Source organism: Pangasianodon hypophthalmus, chromosome 17 (genome assembly GCF_027358585.1).
Source record: "Pangasianodon hypophthalmus isolate fPanHyp1 chromosome 17, fPanHyp1.pri, whole genome shotgun sequence".
NCBI classification, from domain to species: Eukaryota; Metazoa; Chordata; class Actinopteri; order Siluriformes; family Pangasiidae; genus Pangasianodon; species Pangasianodon hypophthalmus.
Genome location: NC_069726.1, coordinates 9,877,947 through 9,904,065, shown reverse-complemented (window position 1 = coordinate 9,904,065; position 26,119 = coordinate 9,877,947). Strand labels below are relative to the sequence as shown.

Below are 26,119 nucleotides of genomic sequence, written 5' to 3'. Positions count from 1 at the left end.
CCTTTTTTTATTTTAGCTGAAATATTTCATAATGAGCTTACTTACAGCTAATGAGCTTACTTACAGCTAACAATTTATGTTTATTTCAGTTTTGCCAGCATTCCTGACATTGTTAACAGCTAATTAATTTTAAAAAACTTACTAAATGCTAATGCTAGCAACTAGGAGCTACAGCTCCCATGTAACCAGCTTCAGATATTTTCTTCATGGGTTACATACACTCACCAAACACTTTAACAGGAACACTAATACTGGGTAGGGCCTCTCTTTGCTCTCAAAACAGCCTCAATTCTTTGTGGCATGGATTCCACAAGATGACATGACTGCATCATGCAATTCCTGCAGATTTTCAGGTGCACTTTCATGCTGCGAATCTCCCATTCTACCACAGCCCAAAGATGTTCTATTGGATTCAGATCTGGGTACTGGGAAGGCGACTGAAGAATACTGTACTCACTGTCATATTCATGAAACCAGTTTGAGACGACTTTTGCTTTGTGACATGGTGCATTATCCTGGTGGAAGTAGCCGTTAGAAGATGGATAAATTGTGGCCTTGAAGGAATGCACATGGTCACTGACAATACTCAAACAGGCTGAGGCATTCAAGAGATGACTGACTGGTATTAACAGGCCCAAAGTGTGCCAAGAAAACATTCCCCACACCATTACACCACCTCCACCAGCCTGGACTGTTGACACAAGGCAGGTTGAGTCCATGGATTCATGCTGCTGGTGCCAAATTCTGATCCTATTCTGTGCGCCTCAGCAGAAATAGAGATTCATCAGACAAGGCTACGTTTTTCCAATCTTCAGCTGTCCAGTTTTGGTGAGTCTGTGCCCACTGCAGCCTCAGCTTTCTGTTCTTGGCTGACAGGAATATAACCTGACCCGGTCTTCTGCTCCTGTCGCCTCAAGGTTCGATGTGTTGCATTCTGAGATGCTTTTGATGTACAGGATGTACAGAGTGGTTATCTGTAGAGTGAGTTACTGTAGCCTTTCTGTCAGCTTGAACCATTCTGACCATTCACCATTGACCTTTCTCATCAACAAGGCATTTCCGTCTGAGCATCAGGAAACTGATGCTCACTGGATGTTTTTTCTTTATTTCACCATTCTGAGTAAACTCTAGAGACTGTTGTGTGTGAAAATCCCAGAAGATCAGCAGTTATAGAAAAACTCAACCCAGCCCATTTGGTACCAACAATCATGCCATGGTCAAAATCACTGAGATCACATTTTTCCCCATTCTGTGATATCGGTGATATTATTTAGGGGTCACAACAGGACAATGGCATATTACTCACAAGCCTAAACCACACTTTACAACCATGGTGAACAGAAAAGCATTTCAGAATGCACAAAATGTCAAACCTTGAGGCTGATGGGTTACAACAGCAGAAGACCACCCATCAGGTTCCACTCCAGTTAGCCAAGAACAGGAATCTGAGACTTCAGTAGGCACAGGTTTACCAAAAACAGACACTTGAATATTGAAAAACATGCCTGGTCTTTTTCCGGTCTTCAACTGCCAGTGTCTGTGTGCCTCAAGGTTCGACGTGTTGTGTATTCTGAGATGCTTTTCTGCTCACCACAGTTGTGAAGTGTGGTTTAGGCTTGTGAGATTGTGTGTAATATGCCACTATCACTGTAATATGCCACTATCACTGATTGATGATAGTATCGCCTGTGGTGAAAGAAGAGGGCGTGGCCAGTTATTCCTATCAGCTGGAACCAGTATGGCCATTCTCATCTGACCTCTGTCATCGACATAGCATTTCTGCCCACAGAACTACCACTAGATGTTTTTTCATTTTTTGCACAAATCTGTGTAAAATATAAACGTAAATGTAAATTAACTGTTGTGCATTTACATCCCAGGAGATCATCAGTTTCTGAAATAATCAACAGCCCATCTGGCACCAACTATTATGCCAGTGAGATCTCATTTTCCCCCATTCTGATGTGAACATTAACTGAATCTCTCAACCTGTATCTGCGTGATTTTATGCATTATGCTGCAGCCATATGATTTGTTGATTGGATTATTGCATGAATGAGAAGGTGTAAAGGTGCTTTTTCACACCTTCACTCTCTCATCTTTGTTCATAATTGCATAATCAGAGGCAGAGCCGATATGTCAATACACTGCCTCTGTGACAAAAATAGTGCTAGCCAACATTCAAAAGTTGAACAGTGTCATGGTGCACTTTATCTCTGGTTTCAGATCCACATTAGGTTACTTCTTTATAGGAGAATATAATTTCAGTGCTCATCTTCTTCAAGTTTAAAGCATTAAGTGTGGAGTTAAGGGTTAATGAAATTATCCAGGAAAAAAAATCAGATTTCTAACAATTCTTCAATTACCTCAAATGCACCTGATCAGTTAAACCATGTCTTATGTTTTATGTCTTATAGCTAATATGGCTAGGAAATAATGGAAGCTTGAAACTAATTAGCATCATGCAAAGCTCATTCTGAAATCACCATTCATAGCACTGCATCTCCAGTACAAAGCTAAAGAACAAAACATATACATAAATACATCCGAAATAAATAGAAAATTTGTAAATATTTCATATTTGCCCAGTCCTAACCATTTCTTTAAATGTGAGATAATAGTCCCAGTTGTGCTACACAAAAGGCATGACTGCTGATTTTAGAAACTGTATATGTCCAAAACTTCCTGCAATATCCTGCAAGTGCTTTTAAGTAATGTTTTTCCTTTCTGACTGAAAAACTGAACAGTTTCACAGATGTTTGCAGAGCAGCATCAATTATTAAAAAAAAAAATACCAAAGACACATCACATCTGTGCACAAACTAATTAGTGTTTAACGAAATTCAGCCAGATGGTCTGAGCTCCCTTCCACATTTACCTGTCTGAACAGATACGCATGCTGAGAGTGAGGGAGAGGAAACAGAGAGTAAGAGCCAGTGACAGACAGTCAGAAAAAGACAGAAACTATGCGAGTGTGAAAATGAGTCAGTGTGTGTGCGCGTTTGTGTGTGTGTGTATGTGTGTGGGTTCACAGATGTGTGAAGGTAGAGAGGGGTGGGTGGAATTTAAAGGAACACAAATTTGGAGCTATTTCTGTCTGTTTGGTGCGAGCGGATGGCGGATTTGGAGGTTGCGTGGGCACAAGCACAAGTTTCCATTCATGTCTCCTACTAGAATGGCTTGGAGGTTAATGGCATGCTTTTTCTGCATTGTTTAACCCACTTGGCCGGGCTTTTAATATATTTTCATTCATCTTCTGTAACCGCTTTATCCTTGGCAGGGCTGCAGTGGATCCAGAACAGAGAATACTGGGTGTGAACACATGCTATATGGCATGCCAGTCCATTGCAGGGCATCATGTGCACACTCATCTACACCTAGGGGTAATTTAAAATAGCCAATCCACCTACCAGCATAGGAAAGAAGAGAACCAGAAGGAAACCCACCCAAACACAGCGAGAATAAACAAAACTCCACACAGACAGTAACCTGCCCTCAGGATCAAAACGGGGACACCAGAGCTGTGGGGCAGCAACTCTAACCACTGTGCCACCATGCTTCCTGCTTTTAATACTGTTAACTCAATTGAATGAGGTGTGTTAAATAAATGCTAAACTCTGCGAAGTTGTAGCCCTCTAGACCTAGACTAGAAATCAGACATCCTTGTTCTAGATACATATTTTGATACATATTGTGGACATTACCTGTGTCCTGGATTCAATTGTATAGCAATTTACATACTTTGGTCTAAGATGATTTTTAATCTGCATCTACGTAGAAGATGAGGTAACTATGTTTTGTAGGATATGAAAAGGTAGACGGCTGAAGATGTCTCTGGTTAATACTGGTTAGTGCTTGAACTGTTTGTTTGACATAGATAGCCAGGCACAATGATTCATTGATTAAATGTCTAATTACTGATAACTGATGAGTTAATATATATCCCCTGATGTAATTATGTAGAATGCTGATCTGGTCTTAACTCTGATTAAGTAAGTTCATGTATAAGTAAGTATAAGTAAGTATAAATGTTGCCAATAACAATAGTATAACAATGCTTGCACACTGTTGCTAAGAATATCCATGCTATCAGCTATCAGAGAGAGGTATGTTTTGTCAAAAGCATGGCAATTACACAATGGAGGAGATTGTCATACCTGCTTTCCTTCAACGGTGTAAATCCTCTTGACAACACCAGAGTCAAGCTTGATGGCGTCCGTGATATCAGTGAGAACATGCTCAAACGAATGGGCTGTCTTCTTGTTAAGCAGGATCCGAACAGCCTTGCGTGGCTTGACACCGCTGCGTATGATAGTGACCAGCTTGGGCCTGATGAAGTCCTTGCTCTCTTTGGATTCATGGGGCCCCAGTTTAGAGCTGGAGAGGGAGGGGAGGCATCTAGTGGATGCAGAGGCCTTCACATTCACAGACCAGTTGGGGTTGATGTTCTTCACATAATCAAGCTTCTTGAAAGCCTCAATGGATCCACATACATAACTCTCTCCTGAAAACATAAATCATGGCAAAAGACCAGTCTATAATTTAGGGTAACAGGGAAGGTGGCATGAACTTTCAATTATATGCTGCAAATGAGGCTTCTAAGGGAAAGGAACTAACTGATGTGATATCAAATTAAATATATTGATTTGTTGCAGGCATTTCACCACTGTCAGAATTAGGTGGAACTGTTATCAGATATATCACCACTGTAGCCAAGCTGAATGTATTGGTGTTTAACCATTATGTGGCCCCGTGTTGCAAGGGTCAAAACTGAGTGCCAGTGGTCTTAGTGTAGCAGTTTACTATGTGCAATCTTTAGATGTATGACAAAGGAAAAACCAACACCAATTATCTTAGTAAAGTGTAGAGCCAAATCAGCTTTAATGCGCCACGCCACTGATTTTACAACTCTTTAAAACTGTAGTGGAGGGATGAAGACCATTCTTCCAAAAGATTCCCTCAGCTGTTGTTTAATGGTTGTGGTCAAGAACACTGTTAAACATGTGCATCTAAAATCTCCCATAAGTGTTCAATTGGGTTGAAATGCGGTGATCTGATCTAAACCAGATCTAATATCATTAACCAGGGTTTCTAGGTTTCAGCAAAATTTCAGGCGTGACTACATCTCAAAAACCAAACAAAAGACCTGAAACTGCCTGAAATAATTCATGCATTGGAAAAGGGAGACACAATTAGACACAATGTTTGCAGTTACACTTAATTGGGGGATAAATTATAAGATTTAATTACTCATATAACAAAATCTCGGTGGCCACAGATTATTCTTAAACTAACCCAATCTGGCAACCCCATTAACTCTCCTGTCTGCTGCTCCTCCTCCTCTGAAAATGTTCACAGAGTAACAATGGGGCAGCTTAATTCCTGGCCTAATGGGCCTCTGTTAGCACCTGCTGTAGTTCTCATTTTTGACCATTAGGTTCAATAATAACTCTATGAAATTTGAAGGGTACAATGTGCACACTGCGCCAGGAAATCAAAGCAACATCAGTTTATATGTGTCAAATAGCAACATTTTTAATTGTTTGTCACTGAAAGGAGGTAATTAGTATTTCATTATCATTTAAAATGTATGAATGAGGAATGAGGACCTGAGGCACCACTGCTCTGCAGGAAGGTAGATCTCTAGGACCCAAAATGGGCCTTTTTATCTGTACTTAGTCTGTTTATTAAGGACACTGAGCTTATAACTACATTAATTGGCCATTTTATTAGGTACATTTAAAAATGGGTGAGAGATTAAAGGAAAAGGCACTGCCATGTCAGTGCCAGTGTTGTGGTGAGAATGATCCACTACTGAATTAACCTGGTCACTGGTAGTTCTGTGGTGTTCCCTTTCCACTGAAGGACAGGGCTTTATGTACAGAAAGACGCAAAACGTTATTGTTTACCTGTTCATATAATGTTGGGATACCCAATTAACAACATACTGAATTTCAAAAGTTAATGGTGACTGTATTCTTCAAATATTCTGAGCAGTAATCAGTGGTTTTTGATTAAGGGGTCAGTCCTGTGCCTGCCCTCACCTTCCCGCAGCTGGTCGATGCTGGTGATCTTCCTCGAGCCGTCGATGACGTAGATGACGCGCACGCCCTGGGGCAGGTGCACGTTGTCAGTGAGCGCGCGCGTCAGCTCGGCCAGCAGTGCGTCCAGCGTGCGGAAGCGCTCGGAGGAAACGGCGCACACCAGGCCGGGGAAGTAGCGGTCTCCGTTCCGGTAGAAGCGGACCTTTTTGGCTCGCTTCTCCGAGCTGAGCGCCTTGAGGGTGCGCGTGCGGTACAGGCTGCAGTGCGCGCTGTGGGCGGGGCTTGGGACGCCGTTGGCTCGCGAGCCGCCCCGGTCCTTCCTCTCCACTTTATCTCGGGCGTCGAAGTGCTCATCCATTTGGGCCACCGGCGAGAGCTGAAACCTACCGAGGAGAAACGAGGAGATGAGAAAGACCGGCTGTAAACGAGACGTCGTCGCTACCGCGTGTGTTTAACGGTAATCATGTTACTCCTGACTGGGGCAGAAAATAACTTTTTAACACCTGCTTTAGAGGCTACAGTCGGGTCGGCTTAAGGCTTTAAACCTCATTAAACCCCATGAACGCTATTCTGTAATGGACATCACTGATATAAATAAATAAGGCTATTAAATTCAATAAAAATATGCCTATAGGAGACAACTGGTGACATTTCACTCCTCTGGACTGAAGTACGTGGGTTAATTGTATAGGAGCGAATCCCACACTGGCAGCATTGCGACTGACTCTTACCTCGGATTTGGCCAAACACTGAATCTAACACTTTGTCTGTGAAAAGATCAGAGTTTGGAAAGCAGGCTAGCTGTAGCCTTCATGCTATCACACAGTGCAAACACAGAGTAACACCAGCCAGGTGAAGCTATCAGGGCTTAAACTCATAAGCACACGAGTAACGGACACAGCTCAGCCTGTCCTATAGGCGAACATTTCATTTTCTAGTGTTTTTATTCCAAGTGATAAAGCATGTTTACTTACTGAAATACACGGCGCAGTAAATATGCAGATGTCTTCGGAGCAGCTGAAATTCAGGTCGCAGATGGGAGTCGTGCGTTTGTCGGTACCGATGTGTAGCGCGTCTTTTGTTGTCCTGACAGTGTGTTGTCCTGTGTGCGAGGAGGAGGCTCGGCTCGGCTCGCTCACCAGCTGTCTCTCTCTCTCTCTCTCTCTCTCTCTCTCTCTCTCTCTCTCTCTCCTCCGTGACGTGGGATGGGTCTCTCATTCAGATGCAGTACCTCACCGCAGAGCGCCACCTCTCCTCCTCCCCCACTGCCAGCTATCGCATAACAGTACACAATCAGTAGAGATAACATTAATACTACAATCACTTCGACTAATCACAAATATCAATCACTTCAATTAATCACAACTATCAATCACTTCAATTAATCACAACTATCAATCACTTCAATTAATCACAACTATCAATCACTTCAATTAATCACAACGATCAATCACTTCAACTAATCACAAATATCATTCTCTTCAATTAATCACAAATATCAATCACTTCAACTAATCACAAATACCAAAGGGTTCAATTAATCACAATTATCAATCACTTCAATTAATCACAAATATCAATCGCTTCAATTAATCACAAATATCTCTTCAGTTAATCACAAATATCAATCAATTCAATTAATCACAAATATCAATCACTTAAATTGATCACAAATATCAATCACTTAAATTAATCACAAATATCTCTTCAGTTAATCACAAATATCAATCAATTCAATTAATCACAAATATCAATCAATTCAATTAATCACAAATATCAATCACTTAAATTGATCACAAATATCAATCACTTAAATTAATCACAAATATCTCTTCAGTTAATCACAAATATCAATCTATTCAATTAATCACAAATATCAATAGCTTCAGTTAATCACAAATATCTCTTCAGTTAATCACAAATATCAATCTATTCAATTAATCACAAATATCAATAGCTTCAGTTAATCACAAATATCAATCACTTCAATTAATCACAAATATCAATCGCTTCAATTAATCACAAATATCAATCAATTCAATTAATCACAAATATCTCTTCAGTTAATCACAAATATCAATCAATTCAATTAATCACAAATACCAATCACTTAAATTGATCACAAATACCAATCACTTAAATTAATCACAAATATCTCTTCAGTTAATCACAAATATCAATCAATTCAATTAATCACAAATATCAATAGCTTCAGTTAATCACAAATATCAATCACTTCAATTAATCGCAAATATCAATCTCTTCAATTAATCACAAATATCAATCTCTTCAGTCAATCACAAATATCAATCACTTCAATTAATCGCAAATACTAGTGTTAGTAATGAATGGCATAGTTAGTATGGAATAGTACTAGTTTTTTTTTTCATATTAGACACACTGTCATTCATTTTATGCTCTGCTTGGTCCTACAGAATAGAACACATCAGTCTAGATCAGTAACTAGGTTATATACAATTTCTGTTCTGATATAATAAAATAATAATGATATAATGTGATATCACATTACACTGAAATAGTACGTAAAGCATTTGTTCCTCTCTCTTTCTCTCTCTCTCCCTCTCTCTTTCTACATATACCCTCCTCTGATGGTGAATTGATCACAAAATGCATGCTGTGCAGACAGGTCATTCTATAGAACAGTATTATTATTCCATTATTAGCAACAGAAATGTGAAATGAAACCTGATTAATAATGCAGGTCATAGAAATGTGGATTTTGATACTAAAAGTCTTTAAACTCCCAGAATTCATCAAGCTTTTTAAAGTCAGTGTGATTGAAGATCAAAAAGAAAAAAAAGGAGGTTTGCAGGAAGCACTTAGTAGACTGTAACTTTTAACCTAACCGCAAAGTGCTAAATTAATTCTCGATCACTCACTCACTCATCAAAAAAAATTAAGTAGACTACCACAGTAAGACTGTAGCAAGCCTTAGTAATAACATAGTAAGCAATGTCAAGTTGAATTATGTCTTTGCTGTCTTGTTTCTTTTCTTTTTCTTCCCTCTGCTTCATAGGGCTGATATTTAAACTCAAAGTCACATCAGCCAGTGTAGAACTGTGCATTTCCTACAATGGCTGATATGACTATGAAATACTTTGGTACTTCTTTGTACCTGTAGTCATATGTACATCATTGTACATGTGGTAGCTCAAGGTACATAACTGGACCTTAGAAACCTGCATTGTATCTTTGAGAACATATTTACAATGATTGTGAACAAAATTTCTTGTACGGTACCTTTTCCTCTCATGCAAAAAAAATAGAGAAAAGTCAGAGAATACCACTATCAGAACAGAAAACAAAAAAAAGGAAATTCTTATTCTACCTCTATTTCAAGGACAAACCTTGCTGATGATACTCACATAGTTGATGATAGCAGATTTCTTGCTATTCTCCAGCATATCTGAATATTGTAATTGTACATATTCTATTTGCAGATCATTTTGCTTCTTTCTAGAAATAAGTGCTAAAAATTAGGGAACAAAATATATGCCAATAGAACAAGGCAATCTATACAAACACAGAGTGTGTTTTATGCGCCAGATTAAGTCACAGGATTTTTTCTGTCTCATTTTTATATGAAAAATGATATAATTACTTTACATTGTCATTAAGCAGCATTAATGTTACAATTTGTGTGCAGCAAACTGTCAGGTGGCAGAGACAGTTGCAGTTGCAAGTGATATTTATTAAAATATAGGCAGACAATCGGAGTGTGCTTATATGGTGTGTGAGTGGTGATTGAGTCCAGGTGTGTATAATAAGTAATCTGGTGACTGTGAACGTGACAATGCGGGTGAGTGTTGGGAATCATAGTCCATGGCAGCCATGTTTGTAGGCCACAGGGTGTTCTGGCAACTGGAGTTCGGCACTGAATCTGGACGCCAAGCACTAGGGTGTTTCTAATGTCTTTGGTGGACAGCCATACTAGATTACCCGGTTCATACTGTGGTCTCTCTAATCTACGTCAATCTGCAAACTCCTTGGTAGTTTGTGCCACCTGTTCTGTGCTCCCAGACTTGCTTGCTCCGCCTAAACCAATCATCTACTGCGGGGAAAACTGTGGGGTTAGCATTCCACAGGAACGGGGTGGTTGGTACCGAGCACACATCAGAGCTGAGTGGCAGAGTGACGTAGGGAGTTCTGGGCATATTTTGCCCAAGGGAGGAACCGAGCCCATTCGTCTTGATTGTTAGCACAGAATGTTCTTAGGAATCTGTTGATTTCTTAGTTTCTCCGCTCCACCTGCACATTAGCTTGTGGATGATAGACTGACCATGACTCCCAGCATTTCCATGAAGCTAGTCCACACCCAGGATGTGAATTGAGTGCCCGTGTCACTCATGATGTCCTCTGGGATTTTGAAGTATCAAAACACATATGTGAATATGAGCTCAGCTGTTTCAGATTAGGCAGATTGGGCAATGAGGCGCAGTGACTTGGAAAACCAGACTATGATTACAATAACGATGGTGTGGGTCAATGATTTGGGGAGGTCATTGAAAAAATCGACCACCAGATTGGACCATACTTTCAATGTATAGAGGATGCTGGAGTAGTTGAGTGCGGAGATTGAGCGTCTTGGCAAGGGCTTGGTCAATTAACGTTAAAAACATAGAAACACTTCCTGAGTGTTTATTCAGGTTGATTTGGGTTGCCGCAGTAGTAACAGTCTTTCATGTCTTCGTTGCTCAAGCTCTTTGTCACTCAGTTTGGCGTGGCCCACTTGCATGGGTTCAGGGCTGTAAGTTTCAGGTTGGTAATTCCACCCTACCTTGGGTTTTTGGCAATTGTGCAGAAGATGATCTAAGTGGATGGCGAGATCAATCAGTGAGTCCAGTGACCCTGAGTCATCACGGCAGGTAATTTCGGTGATAAATTCAGGTTCAAACCCCTGCGTTATGCTGCCTTAAGTGCAGGCTCGTTCCATCCACTCCCTGCAGCAAAGGTACGGAATTCCAGTGCATATTCCGTGGCAGTGAGTTGACCTTGGGTAATAGAAAGGAATTTCCTTTCCTTCCGGAGAGCAATCAGAGACCAACTGGAAAAGTTCTATGAAACGGTCGTAGGATGAAATATGCTCCCCTCCCTGAGACCAGACTGCCGGCACCTAGGTTAGTGCCTTGCCCATGAGCAGACTGATAAACCGGGTAACCTTATTTTGCTCCAAGATGCCCTTCTGGCCAGGAAAGTAAAGGGGGCATTGTAGCATGAAGCCCGTGCAAAGAGCTGGCTCTCTCAAATACTTGTCAGGACAGGGAATGAGGGAAGGAGCTGAAATGGCCATTGTGCCATGAAAGTTGGTGGGTGCATGTTGGTGAGCTGCATTAGTTTGGCTTCCAACAAGGCCAGGTGCTATTGGTGCTCACCAACCAGACGGCCTTGTGCCTTTCGCCAGTCCTGCTGACCTGCCTGTCAGGCGGTGGAGACATTTGCAGTTGATTGCAGTTGCAAGTGGTACTTATTAAAGTACAGACAGACAATCCAAAAATGTGAGACAAAAACAGGCAGAGATTCAGGCAAACAGCAAACCACATAGACTAGGCAAAATCCAGAAATAGTGAAACCAGGTAACGAAACAAGGTCAAAAATCAGAATAGCAAGATATGTACTGTATCAAAGGCTTGGTTAGTCAGGCAAGAATACACTGATGCTGCTTCCCAATTCGCCTACTATCCATCCTAAGATTAGAATTAGTGCCTTCCAAATCATAGTATGTTGAAATGAAGCCCAAAGGTACCCACATGGTCTGCTATTTCCGGTATTTTTTCATGGAACCATGTGGAACCGTGGACACTTTTTCAGCTAATATTGACCACAACTCCTCGCATGTGGGAAGAGGAGTTTTGTGACAGTTTGCTTCGCCGAATTTAACCTGCAAGCATGGCAGACGAGTGTAACGTCGGTGATGTGTCTTTAGCATTTAGGTGTAAAAACTTAAATGTTAAGCACTAACCAAAGTTTTAAAAGCTGAAATGCAACGAGGAGTTTGTTAACAGTGACAGTGTGCGTAACTAGGCAATGACGTTCTCTTCCGTTACATGACGTGTTAGTATGTTCCAGTACTTGCATACTTTTTTGCTACACACTCAAATGTGTATGTAATTTTTCTTCACAAAAAGAGTACATACTTTTAGTTTACAGTATAAGTAGGCGAATTGGGGCGCAGCATATATGTTACTCCCAGTCCAGATTCAGTAATCTCGTGACTGTGAACATGACAATGTGGGTGAGTGCTGGGAATCGTAGTCCATGGTGGCCATGTTTGTAAGGTGTTCTGGGAACTGGAACTCAGCAACGATTCCAGCACTGACATGACACGTACACAATAAAATCACTGAGTAAAGTAAGCACAAAAATTACCTCATTTCATACAGTGCCTACATTTGACATAAGGCTACTGCATACAAGCAGTTTATTAAGCCATGGTACATAATTTGTAGTTGTGTGATCTTATGCAATTTCTGTTTTGTTGGAAATTCATCTTTTAATGGAAAATCACAAAAATGTCACCCATCACCGATCATCACAGGCATTTGCAGATTGAGTAATATCATATGTGAATATATGATCAGTTTATAGACCCATGCACCTTTCGCTGGCCTGTGAGTCTAGAGAGTTGAAAATGGGCCTAACCAAACAAAAACTTCCACAAAATATTTTTACAATCAGTGTAAATGTGAGATATTTTTCTTGCTTTTTTTATTAAAGAATTTGTATAAAACATGCATATTCAGTATGAACACATTTAGAGCAAACAGAAGGGCAGATTAAATGTACAAGTATGTACACTATTTCAATTTCCTATTAACTGTAATTAAAAAGTGTATAACATGAATAAATGCACTGATGCTGTAATACAAAATCTTAAATGTTATAATAATTCATAGAAAATGGGTCGGCAAATTAGCTAATTGACTAAATGTGTGTGTGTGTGTGTTGCATTATAGCATTTTATATAGAATTAGCAAGGATGACACAAACACCACTTGTACTAGTTAACCTGAACTACTAGTTAACCTGAAGCAGCAGTCACACAGGACTTTTGCCTCATCATTTTTATTCACTTCATTAGGGTCCTTGTATGGGATTGAATCAGGTGATAATATGGAGCAGCCAGTGTTAGCTACCTGGTTAGTTAATCATTCTTTATAACTGCAAGAGTCAAACAACATTAGGAAAATGCTTGAGGTGCCTATCTAGCAGACTGTAACATAAAAAGCATAAAAATAATTCTGTTCTACCTTTGTGATATTATTTTAACTTGTTAGTAAATACAGTAAATCACTTATCTACTTAACCTAAAAACATTAAATGAAATGATTGTTGTTTATTTAGTTCATGTCACCAAAATAAAGCTAATATTGCTGTAACCAAGAAAAAAAATAGCATAACATTGGCCAGCTATCATGATAAACTGTATGAAGCCTTAGCAAAAAGAAAATCGAATAAAGTTGTCAAATTGTATAAAGTCCTACACCCTTGATTTTGCTATTACCATGCTGTACAGCTATTACCATGCTGTATTAATGACACTAAAAGATAAATGCTGGGTTTTTCCAGATTTTTCTCAGGTCAGCTGACCTTCACATACCAAACTGTGCTGAAAGTCATTGCCATCAAACCATTCTACAGTATTTTTTGTTGTTATTGACTGAGGTGACCAACATATGCTTACATCTCAAGTGGACTTTGATCTTAAACCAGAGAGAGTGGGTGAAACGTGAAAATTACTATTTTCTGAGTCATGCTATATGCTTCCTTCATGATTTCTTGGTATTTGTTCAGGGCATCTCTTGTCAACGCTTCAGTCTTGGCAGCCGCGTCTGTGTGACTGTACTGGCTACACCTTTCTTTCCCTTTAAGTCATGCCTCAACATCACTGGAGCTCTAGTAAGAAAGGACAGAATGCTAGGGTTAGTCTAGGGTTGATAACTCCTACACAAACACGGCTTATACATATACAGATGGTTGACAGGAAAAAACCTGGATAAAAGAGTGGAAAAACAAAGTGCTGATGACTCCAGACAAATGAACTGTATGATACAATTAAGCAATTAACATCCTTCCATTTCTGTATAAAAGCGCTTAGCAGGCCCAGTTTTCCTTGATTTTGGATCAAGATGGCAAGACAGACAGATTTAACCGCCTTTGAAAGAGGGCTCATTGTTGGAGCATGGATAGCAGGAGCTTAAGTCACAAAGACTTATCAACTGGCTGTGTTTCAGGAGGAGCAGTGACTACAGTGACATCTGCATTTAGATCCATCTGAAGACATAAGTAAATAGGGCTGGAAATTGTGGTGCACATTTAATAACAATGATGATTGTGTAATAGTGAGACATGTAAAGAAAGACATAAGAACAACTGTTCTTCAGGTGACTGAGAATGTCAGTGCAGGATGTGATCAGGTTGTCAGTCCACTGACAACCACACAGAGAGAGATGTTACAGTAGGGCTGCAGAGCATAAACACCTCATTACAAAGACAAATGCACATTTCAGAGTTCAAAAACCCTGAACTGCAGCAAGGTCTATAGATGTGGAAAAAGTGATATGGTCAGATAACTCATCCTTCACCATATTCTCGACAAGTGGTATAGCTCTGTTATACTGTGGATGGCATTTCAGTGGAATGGTTATAGCTCCACCATAAAGGAAAGGGTCACTGAAAATCAATACAAGGTGACTGATAAGCTTTATTCTGTGAGGAAACATTTCTATCTCTTCATCTTTTTTTAGGGTTTAGGATTATGACAGTTATAGAAATCATATGCTATGGCCTTCACAGTCACCAGATCTCAACCCGGCTCAACACCTATGGGAGATTTTGCACAAATGTGTTCATCCCCCAGCACAGTTCTAGAGACTTGTAGAATCTGCACCAAGGTTCTTTAAAGCTGCTCTGGTGGCTCCTGGTGGCCCAAAACCTTACTTTATATTGAGTTTTCCTTTAATTTGTACATTTCCTTAGAAGTATTAAATGATAGGTAGGAATTTCATTCATGGTCTACAAAGCCTGTTGAACTAAAGTTATTTTAAAGAACAATAAATCATGAACAGCCTTTCACAAGTGCATTTAAATAGTGTAAAATAAAGTTACAACTTTATTTTACATGTTTATGTTGCCCAAACACTTAATCACACTAAAACTGGGATGAATAAACCCCTTAAAATTCTTCCAAGAAAATCAAATTAAATACACACCCAAGGATTATGGTACATTCTGCATATTTGCCTTATAATTATTGTTTCAATATATTACATTTCGCTGGAGCGCTACTGTAAAATTATAGTTATGACTTTGTGTCGAATACTAAACAAAGGTACTTCTATTATGGAATGAATACATGTTCAAAAATAATAGTAATGCTGTTAGGAAATTTCAGACAGTTAAATTTAAAGGTGTTCTGATAAACATCTAATCACATCTAATCGCATTTATAAGCCAAAAGTTCTAAACAATGCAGCTGTAATATTTACCCTTTTCCTGGACTATGGGTAGTCTTTTGGGACTGGGCTAACTGCTGCTTTCTGGTCCAATCAAAAGCAGAAGAGACCTGTTGACATAAACGTAAAAAAATGTATTTCATTTTTAAATGATGCAGAAGAATCTACAGCATCAATACCACACTATTTAGCTTATGGATCAGATGCTTAGCACCAAGTCCCTTTACACTGAATTTATGTATAATAAAATCAGAGATAGAATAAAATTCATACAAACCTGATGATAAAATTGATAATAAAATCATCAAAAATCATAATAAAATTGCTAATAAAAAGGCAGGTATTTCTTAAATATAACAGATCTCCAAGTTCACCTTTGCAATCTCTGAAAGATAAGCTCGCCGCTCATCATAGGCCTTTTGATATGCCTTATGAAAATGGAAACAAGAACACACCACACATTAAGGTCTTTGCAAACAATTGTTCCTTAATGTTACATTGAACAAGGTTTACTTATTACAGCAAAAATGCCCATGGCAGTATCACTGTAAAATAATTGCCATAATGCCTCAGGAAGTCTGATTCACCTCATTCACTTCAACATCGCAATAACAATAGTAACTGATACACACATTAAATAATAAGCCTTCCCATACAAATGTCCACAAGCACCATGAAGTTATTACTGGAGAAAATAAGAAGAGACCTTTCCCTCTTGTTCAATTCTCAGACGGCATTCCAGCAGCTGACTTTGGAGGCTACTCTTTTCGGTGCTCAGAAGTTTAAGTCGGTGTCTTAAAGTGTCCTGAGGAAAGCAAATGAACATTTCCACAGAGTTATGAGGCAAATTAATTGCGAATGCTGATTATGTTTATAACTGTGCTTATATGATCCCCGGATCACTGCCAGGGGAAGGGAGAATTCAGTTTCATTTGTATAGTTCTTTTATCAATAGACATTGCCACAAAGCAACATTATCGCAAACCAGATGTAGATTCAGATCATTAATGAGAAAGCCTGAGGCAACAATGGCAAGGAAAACTCCGAGATGACAAGAGGAGGAAACCTTGATAGGGTATAAAGCATAACAGTATAGAAGCATTACAGTATATAAGTATATAAGTTTAAAGGCAAATGATTAAAAAAATGTTCATGCTGATACCTGGAGCATATGAGCATATGAGTATGAGCATACCTGGATACCTCTTTGTGCATGTTCAAATGCATGACTTCCAACAATGTCAAAAAGTGATGTATAATGCAGTATTTGTGATAAATATTAATGACATAACCATAATTCCACAGAATCTTCTTGCCAAGTTTCACCAGGTCACTGCTGATTCATGTGGAACCTACACACCTTAGAACTGAGATGACCGCCGCACTCATGGTCTTTGGACATTGTGGCTGGACCTGCCTTGCCCCTTTCAAAAAGGTTGTGATAACTTAAATAAGCCCACAGAGAGATGCCATTTACACTGCTGTGACACCCTGCTATGACCATCACAAACACCTTTAGTATAGATGGGGATTTGCCCTATCTAGCAGTCTCTGACAAAAAACCTTTTAGTGATCGGATCCAATCACCATTCACAGAACAGCTTTTACCTAAGGGCATAGAAGGCCCTAATGCTAATGGATAATGCTCATTTCTCTCCTCCTCTGTCTTAACTAAACCCCAAGCATATTTTATGCAGTAAGATATAAAGGTGCAATTTGAACTGAATCAAGTTGAATTTTTTTTATTTCTAACTAGTACATATAACCTGAAAAAATATGTAAAACCATAATAAACACTGGACCAAAATGGAGTAATTTATTGCTGGTGAGGGGGGTGAAGCTAGACACAACACAGGGGTCACCAATCTTATCTGCAAAGGGCCAGTGTGGGTGCAGGTTTTCATTCCAATCAAGCAGGAGCCTCACCGGATTCCAACTGTTTAATCAACTGATATTGGCTTCCAACAGTCTCAGGTGTGGCTTCTGCCTGGATGAAATGAAAACCTGTACCCATAATGGCCCTTTCCGGATAAGACTGAACATCCCTGACACAGAGTTAGTAACGTTGCACTCGAGGCACAAGGAAGGCTTTGGTTTTATCCAGGGCTTTAAAAATACACAATCAAATCATGTTGGATGTATGAAAACAAATTGTGTTAATGTAACTCAATTCAGTCATGTGGAACCGATGTCCACCTTTTTTCACATTTATTCCCACACCAATGTATGTTTCCAAGCTCTGGTTTACAAATACAAAATAATATGGTTTAAAGTAATTCTGTGGATTCACACTTATTCTCATTCTCAAAAACTTAATCTCATTATCATGATGCCCTTGCTGAGACATCATGCTCTATTCCCAAATGATCTGATTGCTGTTCACTGCATAACACATTTTTAGGAGGCCTCTGCACAGTGGATTACTGCAGTTGTCACAGGCTCTAATTTGAAGGGAACCAACACAACACACCACAGGTCAAGAAGAAGGAAATTAAAGCTGACACATGTGCAAATTAACAATATAACAAAATGGGGGATTTTGTGAATCTATACAATATTGCTCCATAGTCCACATAAGAATATTGAAATTCAACAGTGTTAAAATGTTAACTCACCACTGTCATCTCATCATACGAGCGAATTGAAGCCAGTCGATCTAAAAAAAAAACAAAAAAAAAAAACATCAGCCTATTATAGCATTAACATAGCCTATTCCCTCCAAGCGTTTGTCTGTAGATGTGAGTGAGTGTGTGATCGTGTCCTGGTGCCCTGCAATGGACTGGCATCCCATTCAGGGTGTATTCCTGCCTCACGCCCAGTGTTCCAGGGATAGACTCTGGATTCCCCATGAAAGTGAGTGAGTATTCAGTACTCCCCATCCAGACAGAGATGCCCACACAGATATACTGATTACCAGAATTTTGCAACTGAAAATAATTAGAATTAAAACAGTAGCTCAAAAACAATACATGCCTTCTACAAGATGTAGTTAACTTTATGTTTGTAATGAAAATGTATGGATTTTTTGAATTATAATAATTATTATTAATAATTGACACTAGGAGAAATAGAAACTGGAAATCAAATTAGAGAGTGGCTTAGTGGTCATGTCAAGTTTCTGCAAATGGAACAATATTAGCTTTCCACTGATGGATGAGGTAGAGAGGGTTATGCCTACCAACAGAGGGACAACAGTCAGACACCCTTCTCCAGAGCAACTTACATTTATCTCATTTTATACAGCTGAGGGTTAAGAGCCCAGCAGTGGCAGCCTGACAGTGCTGGGATTTGAACTCACAACCTAACTCTACCTAAAGCTTCCACTACTATATAAACTGACAACTCCGTGTAGTTCTAACATAAGCAAATAACAAACATGCTACATTTGAAAGAGATTACATAAAATACATACTATTTATCGTTGTAGTACATGTTAGTTGAAAGCTCTTTATAAATCAGCCAGATAGACATTTTCTATTTCATTTCGATTGTACAGCTTCTTAGAACTTTCAGAAAGCCTTATTGTGTTATTAGAAAATATCGTATTGATGGCAGGAACAATGGAGAAATAACAAAATTAATGTTAGAGGTGACATGAGTTCATCCTTTGTCTACAATTAATGGATCTTAATGGATTTGGAAAACATTTTGTACCCATAGGATTTCCACGTAGACTCTCCAGCCTCTCCTGTACAACTCCAATTTGCCTCTCCAGCTGCCTGTTAAGCTCCATTTGGGTCTCGTATCTGGTTCTCCATTCATTCCCTGGGCACACAGAAGGCTTTTCACTCTGTTTTACAATTTACCCAAACTTATTACAGATCAGCAGAATACTGCAACCCTGTTTTGGCATACTCGCCCTTTCCAGTGAGCCAACAGGGATAAAAACACTTCAGCTGCCAGCAGGGGCGTCACCATTTTGCTGTGCCCCAGTAAAATCATCCTGATAAATCATTGTCTGATGAGGTACATTACAGTAGATACGTCTGAAAATAGGCTTTCCTATTCATTGAACGTTATCATTTACATCATTTGACTTATTTAAAACATGAAGGCTGATTGTAACACCAGCTGAAATGAAAATCTCCTGCTCATCCTCTTCAATCATTCACCTCGCCCCCTCGCTGTGCTCCTCCTCGCCTCACTTTTCCCTGTGGAAACCTCGACTTGCAGTCAGATGATCATTCATAATACGACATTGTAACCGAGGAGAGGTAACTACCAGGCTAACACTTATCACTGTGTTAATGAGTAGTATGTGAATTTGTATTTAGCTGAATGAGGACATCCTGTTTTCCAGATGTAATTTATTTGGCACAGAATTGATCGATAATGTTAGCTTGTTAACTGCTAAAAGAATGCTTGCTCATCTCCTCTAATTTATCATTCTGCCACAAACGATGTGATTTAGTCATCAGTAGTGAAAGCTTGTTGAAGTGATTTGTTTATTTAAGGGGTTAGTTAGTTAGTTAGTTAGTTTGCTCATGAAAATGCTAGGTGTGGAGTTAAAGGTTTTTTCTACATTTTTTAAAAATGTGTTAGCTGTTCTGTTTGCAAGGAGTGATCTACTTAGTACTACTTGCTTATGCTTATTTTTATTTATCCAGATGGATATACGAACTTATTTCATTCCAGAGGCAGGTGGCAGAGGAAGAGAAGAGCATCCTCAGTCAGGTGAGGGGAAGCAGACAGTAGGGACAAACACTGCATTCGAATGATCAACATTTCACTGCACAATTTCATTTCCCTACCCCTCAAATAAATCTTTTATAACCTGGACTTAAATCTACAATCACAAGATCAATAAATTACCCAGATATGGTAAAAATGTCAGAGCAGCCTTACATTAATGCTTGTAACATAATATGATTTAAATAAATAAATAAATACTCCCAAAGTCACCAGAATTGAATGCTTTGGTGCTTTTTGCAAAATATTTTTTCTGGGGAGAAGGAGGGGAGAGGGGCTAGAAATTTTGAAGTAATTTTGTAAAATTCTTGGGGGCCTGTAGTGCCCCAGTAGTGATCAAACTCTAGAAACTCCCCTGTTCACCACAAATCACCTTTTGTAATAAGACTGCGGTCAAGCCAGCCACGGTTTGAACATACACGGTCAAGATAAATAAGTAACAAAACAAACACACAACAATTCACAGTAGCTATGATTATACAGCATAAAAGTTTTTATATTTACGCTTTTCCATTTAAAAAATGGGCAAAAAAGTATTATTATTATTATTATTATTATTATTATTATTATTATAAATCAAAGCAAGTGTAGATGGTTCATTTCACAGAGGAAGCCTCTGACACCAAAATATTAATGTTTTACTACACCTTACCGCTGAAATAAAATGGACATTTCAGAACTACAACCCACACATAACAATAGTGAGTTATGAACAGAAATGAATTGATTTTTACTGTAGAATTTTAAAGTAACTGTTCTTCAAAGTCACTGAATCTGCTATTTTGATTCATTCACAGTGACCTACTCTGTGCTGACAGTAAAGATCAGTTCGTTTGACTGTAGAGTTTTAAAGTAATTCTGATGCCGAGTCACTAGAGGACGCAGGATTGAGTTTACACACCTTCTCCATCCACACTGTTGACTCTCTCCTCCAGATCAGCCAGGGTGCGTGTCAGGTCCCACACCGACTCCTTCAGCAGCTCTCTTACAGGAGTGTTATTATTGCAGGTGAAATAAAGAGCAAACCACACAACACTCCTGCTTACAACACTCACAGCTCATCTGAGCAGATCGTTAAGTAGCTAAACCAGAATAATCATACTTACCTCATCTCTCTCTCCTGCTCGAGTTCAGCCTGCAATCGCGCTAAATCATATCCGCTTATATCACCATCTCCCATCTCTCAATCACACTCACACTGCTGCTAACCGCGCGCGCCGACTGTTAAGCCGTAACTATGGAAACGGAGTGTACCACTCGGGGGGGGGGGTCGCTGTAGTTAATTCCGGAAATAAATGTAAACACCACCACAATCACAGTATTAACTATGAGATCAGAAATTATGTTGCAAACTTTAAAAAAAAAAAAAAAAAAAAAAAGCAAGAAATCTAATCCTAAAAGTGCGGTAATGTGAGTTTCATATTCAGACATTCGGGAATTTCCGGTCAATAGCACAGGAACAGCACGCCAAACTATCGTAAGACTACAAGACTTGAATTTGTCCTCAAAAGGAGAGTCAAATACACCCGATTAATCAAGTCGGGAAAGTCCTGATTCGGAACGAGTGGAACATTTCCTCCGAATATACTCCAGGTTCCTCATCTCTTTAGGGAGCGTCGTTAAAGTGCGGCAACAAGGAAAAGTGTGAAGAGTGACATTAACCGCCTGATTTCAGCATCTTACTGCATACCACTCAAACCAGCTACTGCTCACACAGATAAAAAACAATACATGCTCAAAAACAATACATGCCTTCTACATCTAGTTACCTTCATGTTTGTAATGAAAATGTATGCATATTTTTGAGTAATAAGTATTATTATTAATAATTGACACTAGGAGAAATAGAAACTGGAAATCAGATTAGAGAGTGGCTTAGTGGTTGCTATTATATCATGTCATCAAGATTTTCTGCAAAATTGTTCTGGAACAATATTAAATTTCCTGAAAACTGTTAGTTTGAACACTGTATACCTTTCTGAATTTTTGTAATTGTTTGAAAATATCAGGCAAAGTCAAGGAAAATTGGCTCATAACACTGTTGTCAGAGCAAAGATTCCAAAAGCAGACACATGTGGACTGAGCAGTTTATTTATCATTATGTAATGATTATCATTGAGCTACTGACCACTAAGGGACTCTCAAAAATTCTCATCTTAAAAAAGGTAGGAACCCCAACATAGTACAAGAACATACAAGAAGTGAACGATCCAGTATCACTATGTCTGTTGATTATTTACACAACAGTTATACAAACAGACAATACAGGTTCAGGCTAGACAAAAAATAAAGAGGATACATGGGACCATATATATAAATACATATATGTACGTGTACAAGTTCAATGCACTGCATATACATATACATATACATATACATACTTAAACTAATGCATATAAACCCAAATGGAGACCCTCAAGGGAAGCTACAAGAAAGGAAAAGAGACCTCACTGAGACTTGGATAGGTAAGGGCCTTGAGCATGTGGATCCAATAAGTCTCTCGCTGCTTAAGGTGCTTAAGTTTGTCTCCAGCCCTGACACCACATGAAACCTGCCACCTTCTTGACACCTTTAAAGTACAGTCTCTCCTATGTTTAGCTTCAAGATCATGCTTAGCCACATACAGCCTGACGAAGGCTTGCTGAAGCCGATGGGTGTTGGTGTATCCGGTGACTTTTTATCAGCCCTCAAAATAAAGGCTTTAACTGCAAACAGTCCACATGAGTGCCTGGTTTTGGAATCTTTATTCTGACAACAATGGGATGAGCCAATTTTGCTGGCTTGATTTTCTCCCCTTCCAGTGCGCCTGTGGCTTTGTATCTGGATACCACATGCGCTCTTTGCACTATATACTGTATATATATTTTTTGGAAATATGTCCGAATGTTCCAAATGAATGTGCTGATCCAAGAAGATTACTGTGCACCTTCTCATGATTATTTTAGAGATTTTTAAAAAAATCTATTCAATAGCTTTTAAACAGATGAATGCATTGATCCAAACTACTTTGATAATTAATATGCACATTCTCTAAAATATACTACACACTTTACTTTGGCAAATTTGTTACCAAATTTTTAGACATTTTCATTAGGAAAAAATTCAATAGCTTCTAAACAGTTTGAACATACTGATCCAAAACGACTTGTAAAATATTTTGCACCTTCTCTAGAATATTACTTTAGAATTTTACTTTAAATGTTTACTTTAGTTTAACTGTTAAGATTTTTTAAATGAATTTTTCTTTAGAAAAAAATTTCAGTAGCTTCTAAACAGTTGAACGCATTGATCCAAACCAACTTGTACATTATTACTGACCTGAAAAAAACTCAGTAGCCTCTAAATGGATGAACGTATTGATCCAAACCAACTTGAAACTTATCTAGAATATACTACACTTTTTACTTTGGCAAGTTTAACTGTTATTGATTTTAATGAATTTTTATTTGGGAAAAAATTCAACAGTTTCTAAATGGTTGAACGTATTGATCCAAAACAACCTATACAATATTCTGCACCTTCGGTATAATAATACATTCTTTATTCTGGCAAGTTTAACTGTTATTGAAGTTTATCAAACTACTAATTGGAATAACTTCCCGAACGGTTGAACGTATCAATCCAAAACAACTTGTACAATATTATGACCCTTCTCTAGAATGTAGAGTCATGGGAAAATGAAAGTACAGCCCCCTATAATTCTATGATTTTATTTATCAGACCCTAAATAACAATTGTGTGGTCCTCACCAATTTCTATAATCAAACAAATAATCTATATTTAAAAATGTTTTTTTCCCCAAAAAGTAAACCAACATTCAGAAACTGGGTGAGAAAAAATAAGTTCACCCTATAATTCAGTAACCACTTTAACAACAATAAGTAAACGGTTTCTGTAGGAGTTTATCAGTCTCTCATATTGTTTTGGAGAAATTTTGGCCCACCCTTCTTTATAATTTGCTTCAGTTGATGTTTGAGCTTCACTGATGTTTGAGGACATTTGTTTATGCACAGCTCTCTTAAGATCGTGCGACAGCATCTCAATGGGGTTGAGGTCTGGACTTTGACTTGGCTATTCCAACACCTTCATTTTTTCCTCTTTAGCCATTCAGATGTCGATCTACTTGTGTGCTTGGGATCATTGTCCTGTTGCATGACCCAATTTTGGCCCAGCTTAAGCTGCTGGACAAATGGCCTCACATTTGTCTCAAGAATATTCTGATATAAATTGGAGTTCATTGTTGTCTCAATATGTGCAAGTTTCCTGGGTCCAGTGGCTGCAAAGAAAGCCCAAATCATCACCCCTCAACCACCATGCCTGACAGTTGGTATGGGGTGTTTGTGGTGATATGCTTTGTTTGGGTTTCACCAAAAATGGTGCTGTGCACAATGACCAAACATCTCCATGTTCTCTTCAGTCCAAATGATATTGTTCGAGAATGTTTGTGGTTTGTTCAGATGCAAAAAAAACTTTTTTTTGCAAAATTTTGTGCTGCCATATCCTTTTTGGAAAGAAGGGGCTTTTTCCTACCCACCCATCTTTTTCAGATCGCCATAGAAATCAGCGTATCAATTACCAGAAAGTAAGAGGTTGTACATTATTGTCTCAGACGTGAATAACAATAATTTACATGTTTAACCTTTTTGAGCCCACTGTTCAAATGCTACTGAAGACAAAAATCGCAATATGCGAATGTCAAACCAACTTTACCACAGTAATCTAAAAAAATATATAAACTAAACTTTATTTAAAAATCTCCATATTCCATTTGACCAGGTAGCCATTTGAGGTGTCTGACTTCTATAAGAAGTTTCAATAAGAAGAGTGACGTCATTTGTTAAATTTAACAAGGAGTGATTTCACGAGAAAATGAACAAAACAATGCAGCCAAATAGTAGCATCAGACAATACAGGTTCAGGCTAGACAAAAAATAAAGAGGATACATGGGACCATATATATAAATACATATATGTACGTGTACAAGTTCAATGCACTGCATATACATATACATATACATATACATACTTAAACTAATGCATATAAACCCAAATGGAGACCCTCAAGGGAAGCTACAAGAAAGGAAAAGAGACCTCACTGAGACTTGGATAGGTAAGGGCCTTGAGCATGTGGATCCAATAAGTCTCTCGCTGCTTAAGGTGCTTAAGTTTGTCTCCAGCCCTGACACCACATGAAACCTGCCACCTTCTTGACACCTTTAAAGTACAGTCTCTCCTATGTTTAGCTTCAAGATCATGCTTAGCCACATACAGCCTGACGAAGGCTTGCTGAAGCCGATGGGTGTTGGTGTATCCGGTGACTTTTTATCAGCCCTCAAAATAAAGGCTTTAACTGCAAACAGTCCACATGAGTGCCTGGTTTTGGAATATTTATTCTGACAACAATGGGATGAGCCAATTTTGCTGGCTTGATTTTCTCCCCTTCCAGTGCGCCTGTGGCGTTGTATCTGGATACCACATGCGCTCTTTGCACTATATACTGTATATATATTTTTTGGAAATATGTCCGAATGTTCCAAATGAATGTGCTGATCCAAGAAGATTACTGTGCACCTTCTCATGATTATTTTAGAGATTTTTAAAAAAATCTATTCAATAGCTTTTAAACAGATGAATGCATTGATCCAAACTACTTTGATAATTAATATGCACATTCTCTAAAATATACTACACACTTTACTTTGGCAAATTTGTTACCAAATTTTTAGACATTTTCATTAGGAAAAAATTCAATAGCTTCTAAACAGTTTGAACATACTGATCCAAAACGACTTGTAAAATATTTTGCACCTTCTCTAGAATATTACTTTAGAATTTTACTTTAAATGTTTACTTTAGTTTAACTGTTAAGATTTTTTAAATGAATTTTTCTTTAGAAAAAAATTTCAGTAGCTT

General features: G+C 38.6%; 2 protein-coding genes across 5 annotated transcripts in view; both read right to left on the bottom strand.

The window, feature by feature from the left end:
• The window catches only part of dclk1a (doublecortin-like kinase 1a), a 58,322-nt gene extending 51,920 nt beyond the window's left edge, over positions 1–6,402 (bottom strand). For all 3 annotated transcript variants that reach the window (XR_008304552.1, XM_026941871.3, XM_034312678.2), the window contains exons 1-2: positions 6,045–6,402; positions 4,158–4,504 (exon numbers count right to left, since the gene is read on the bottom strand). Coding sequence is in view for 2 of the 3 variants with exons in the window: in XM_026941871.3 (XP_026797672.3) it covers positions 4,158–4,504; positions 6,045–6,402 (705 nt within the window). In the remaining variant the exon portion in view is untranslated. The remainder of the gene's footprint in view (positions 1–4,157; positions 4,505–6,044) is intronic.
• A 5,091-nt stretch (positions 6,403–11,493) lies between these two features.
• Positions 11,494–21,858, bottom strand: ccdc169 (coiled-coil domain containing 169). 2 transcript variants are annotated; one of them, XM_026941877.3, is made up of 8 exons: positions 21,313–21,855; positions 21,108–21,190; positions 19,172–19,282; positions 18,133–18,173; positions 16,224–16,322; positions 15,892–15,945; positions 15,551–15,627; positions 11,496–13,958 (listed from the first exon to the last, which is right to left on the bottom strand). In XM_026941877.3, exons 1-8 carry the CDS (start codon positions 21,384–21,386, stop codon positions 13,868–13,870), a joined length of 630 nt encoding a protein of 209 aa, XP_026797678.1. In that variant the 5' UTR covers positions 21,387–21,855; the 3' UTR covers positions 11,496–13,867. The 2 variants fall into 2 exon arrangements, with proteins under 2 accessions (XP_026797679.1, XP_026797678.1); XM_026941878.3 differs by lacking the exon at positions 19,172–19,282 and having other exon boundaries at positions 11,494–13,958; positions 21,313–21,858.
• Positions 21,859–26,119: the final 4,261 nt, after the last annotated feature.

Excerpts from the sequence above, each read along its gene's own strand:
- ccdc169 (XM_026941877.3), bottom strand. The coding sequence starts at position 21,386 with ATGGGAGATGGTGATATAAGCGGATATGATTTAGCGCGATTGCAGGCT. Across the intron at positions 21,191-21,312 it reads GAGCAGGAGAGAGAGATGAG|AGAGCTGCTGAAGGAGTCGG; the intron begins GTAAGTATGATT and ends CACTCCTGTAAG. Across the intron at positions 16,323-18,132 it reads CGTATGATGAGATGACAGTG|GACACTTTAAGACACCGACT; the intron begins GTGAGTTAACAT and ends TGCTTTCCTCAG.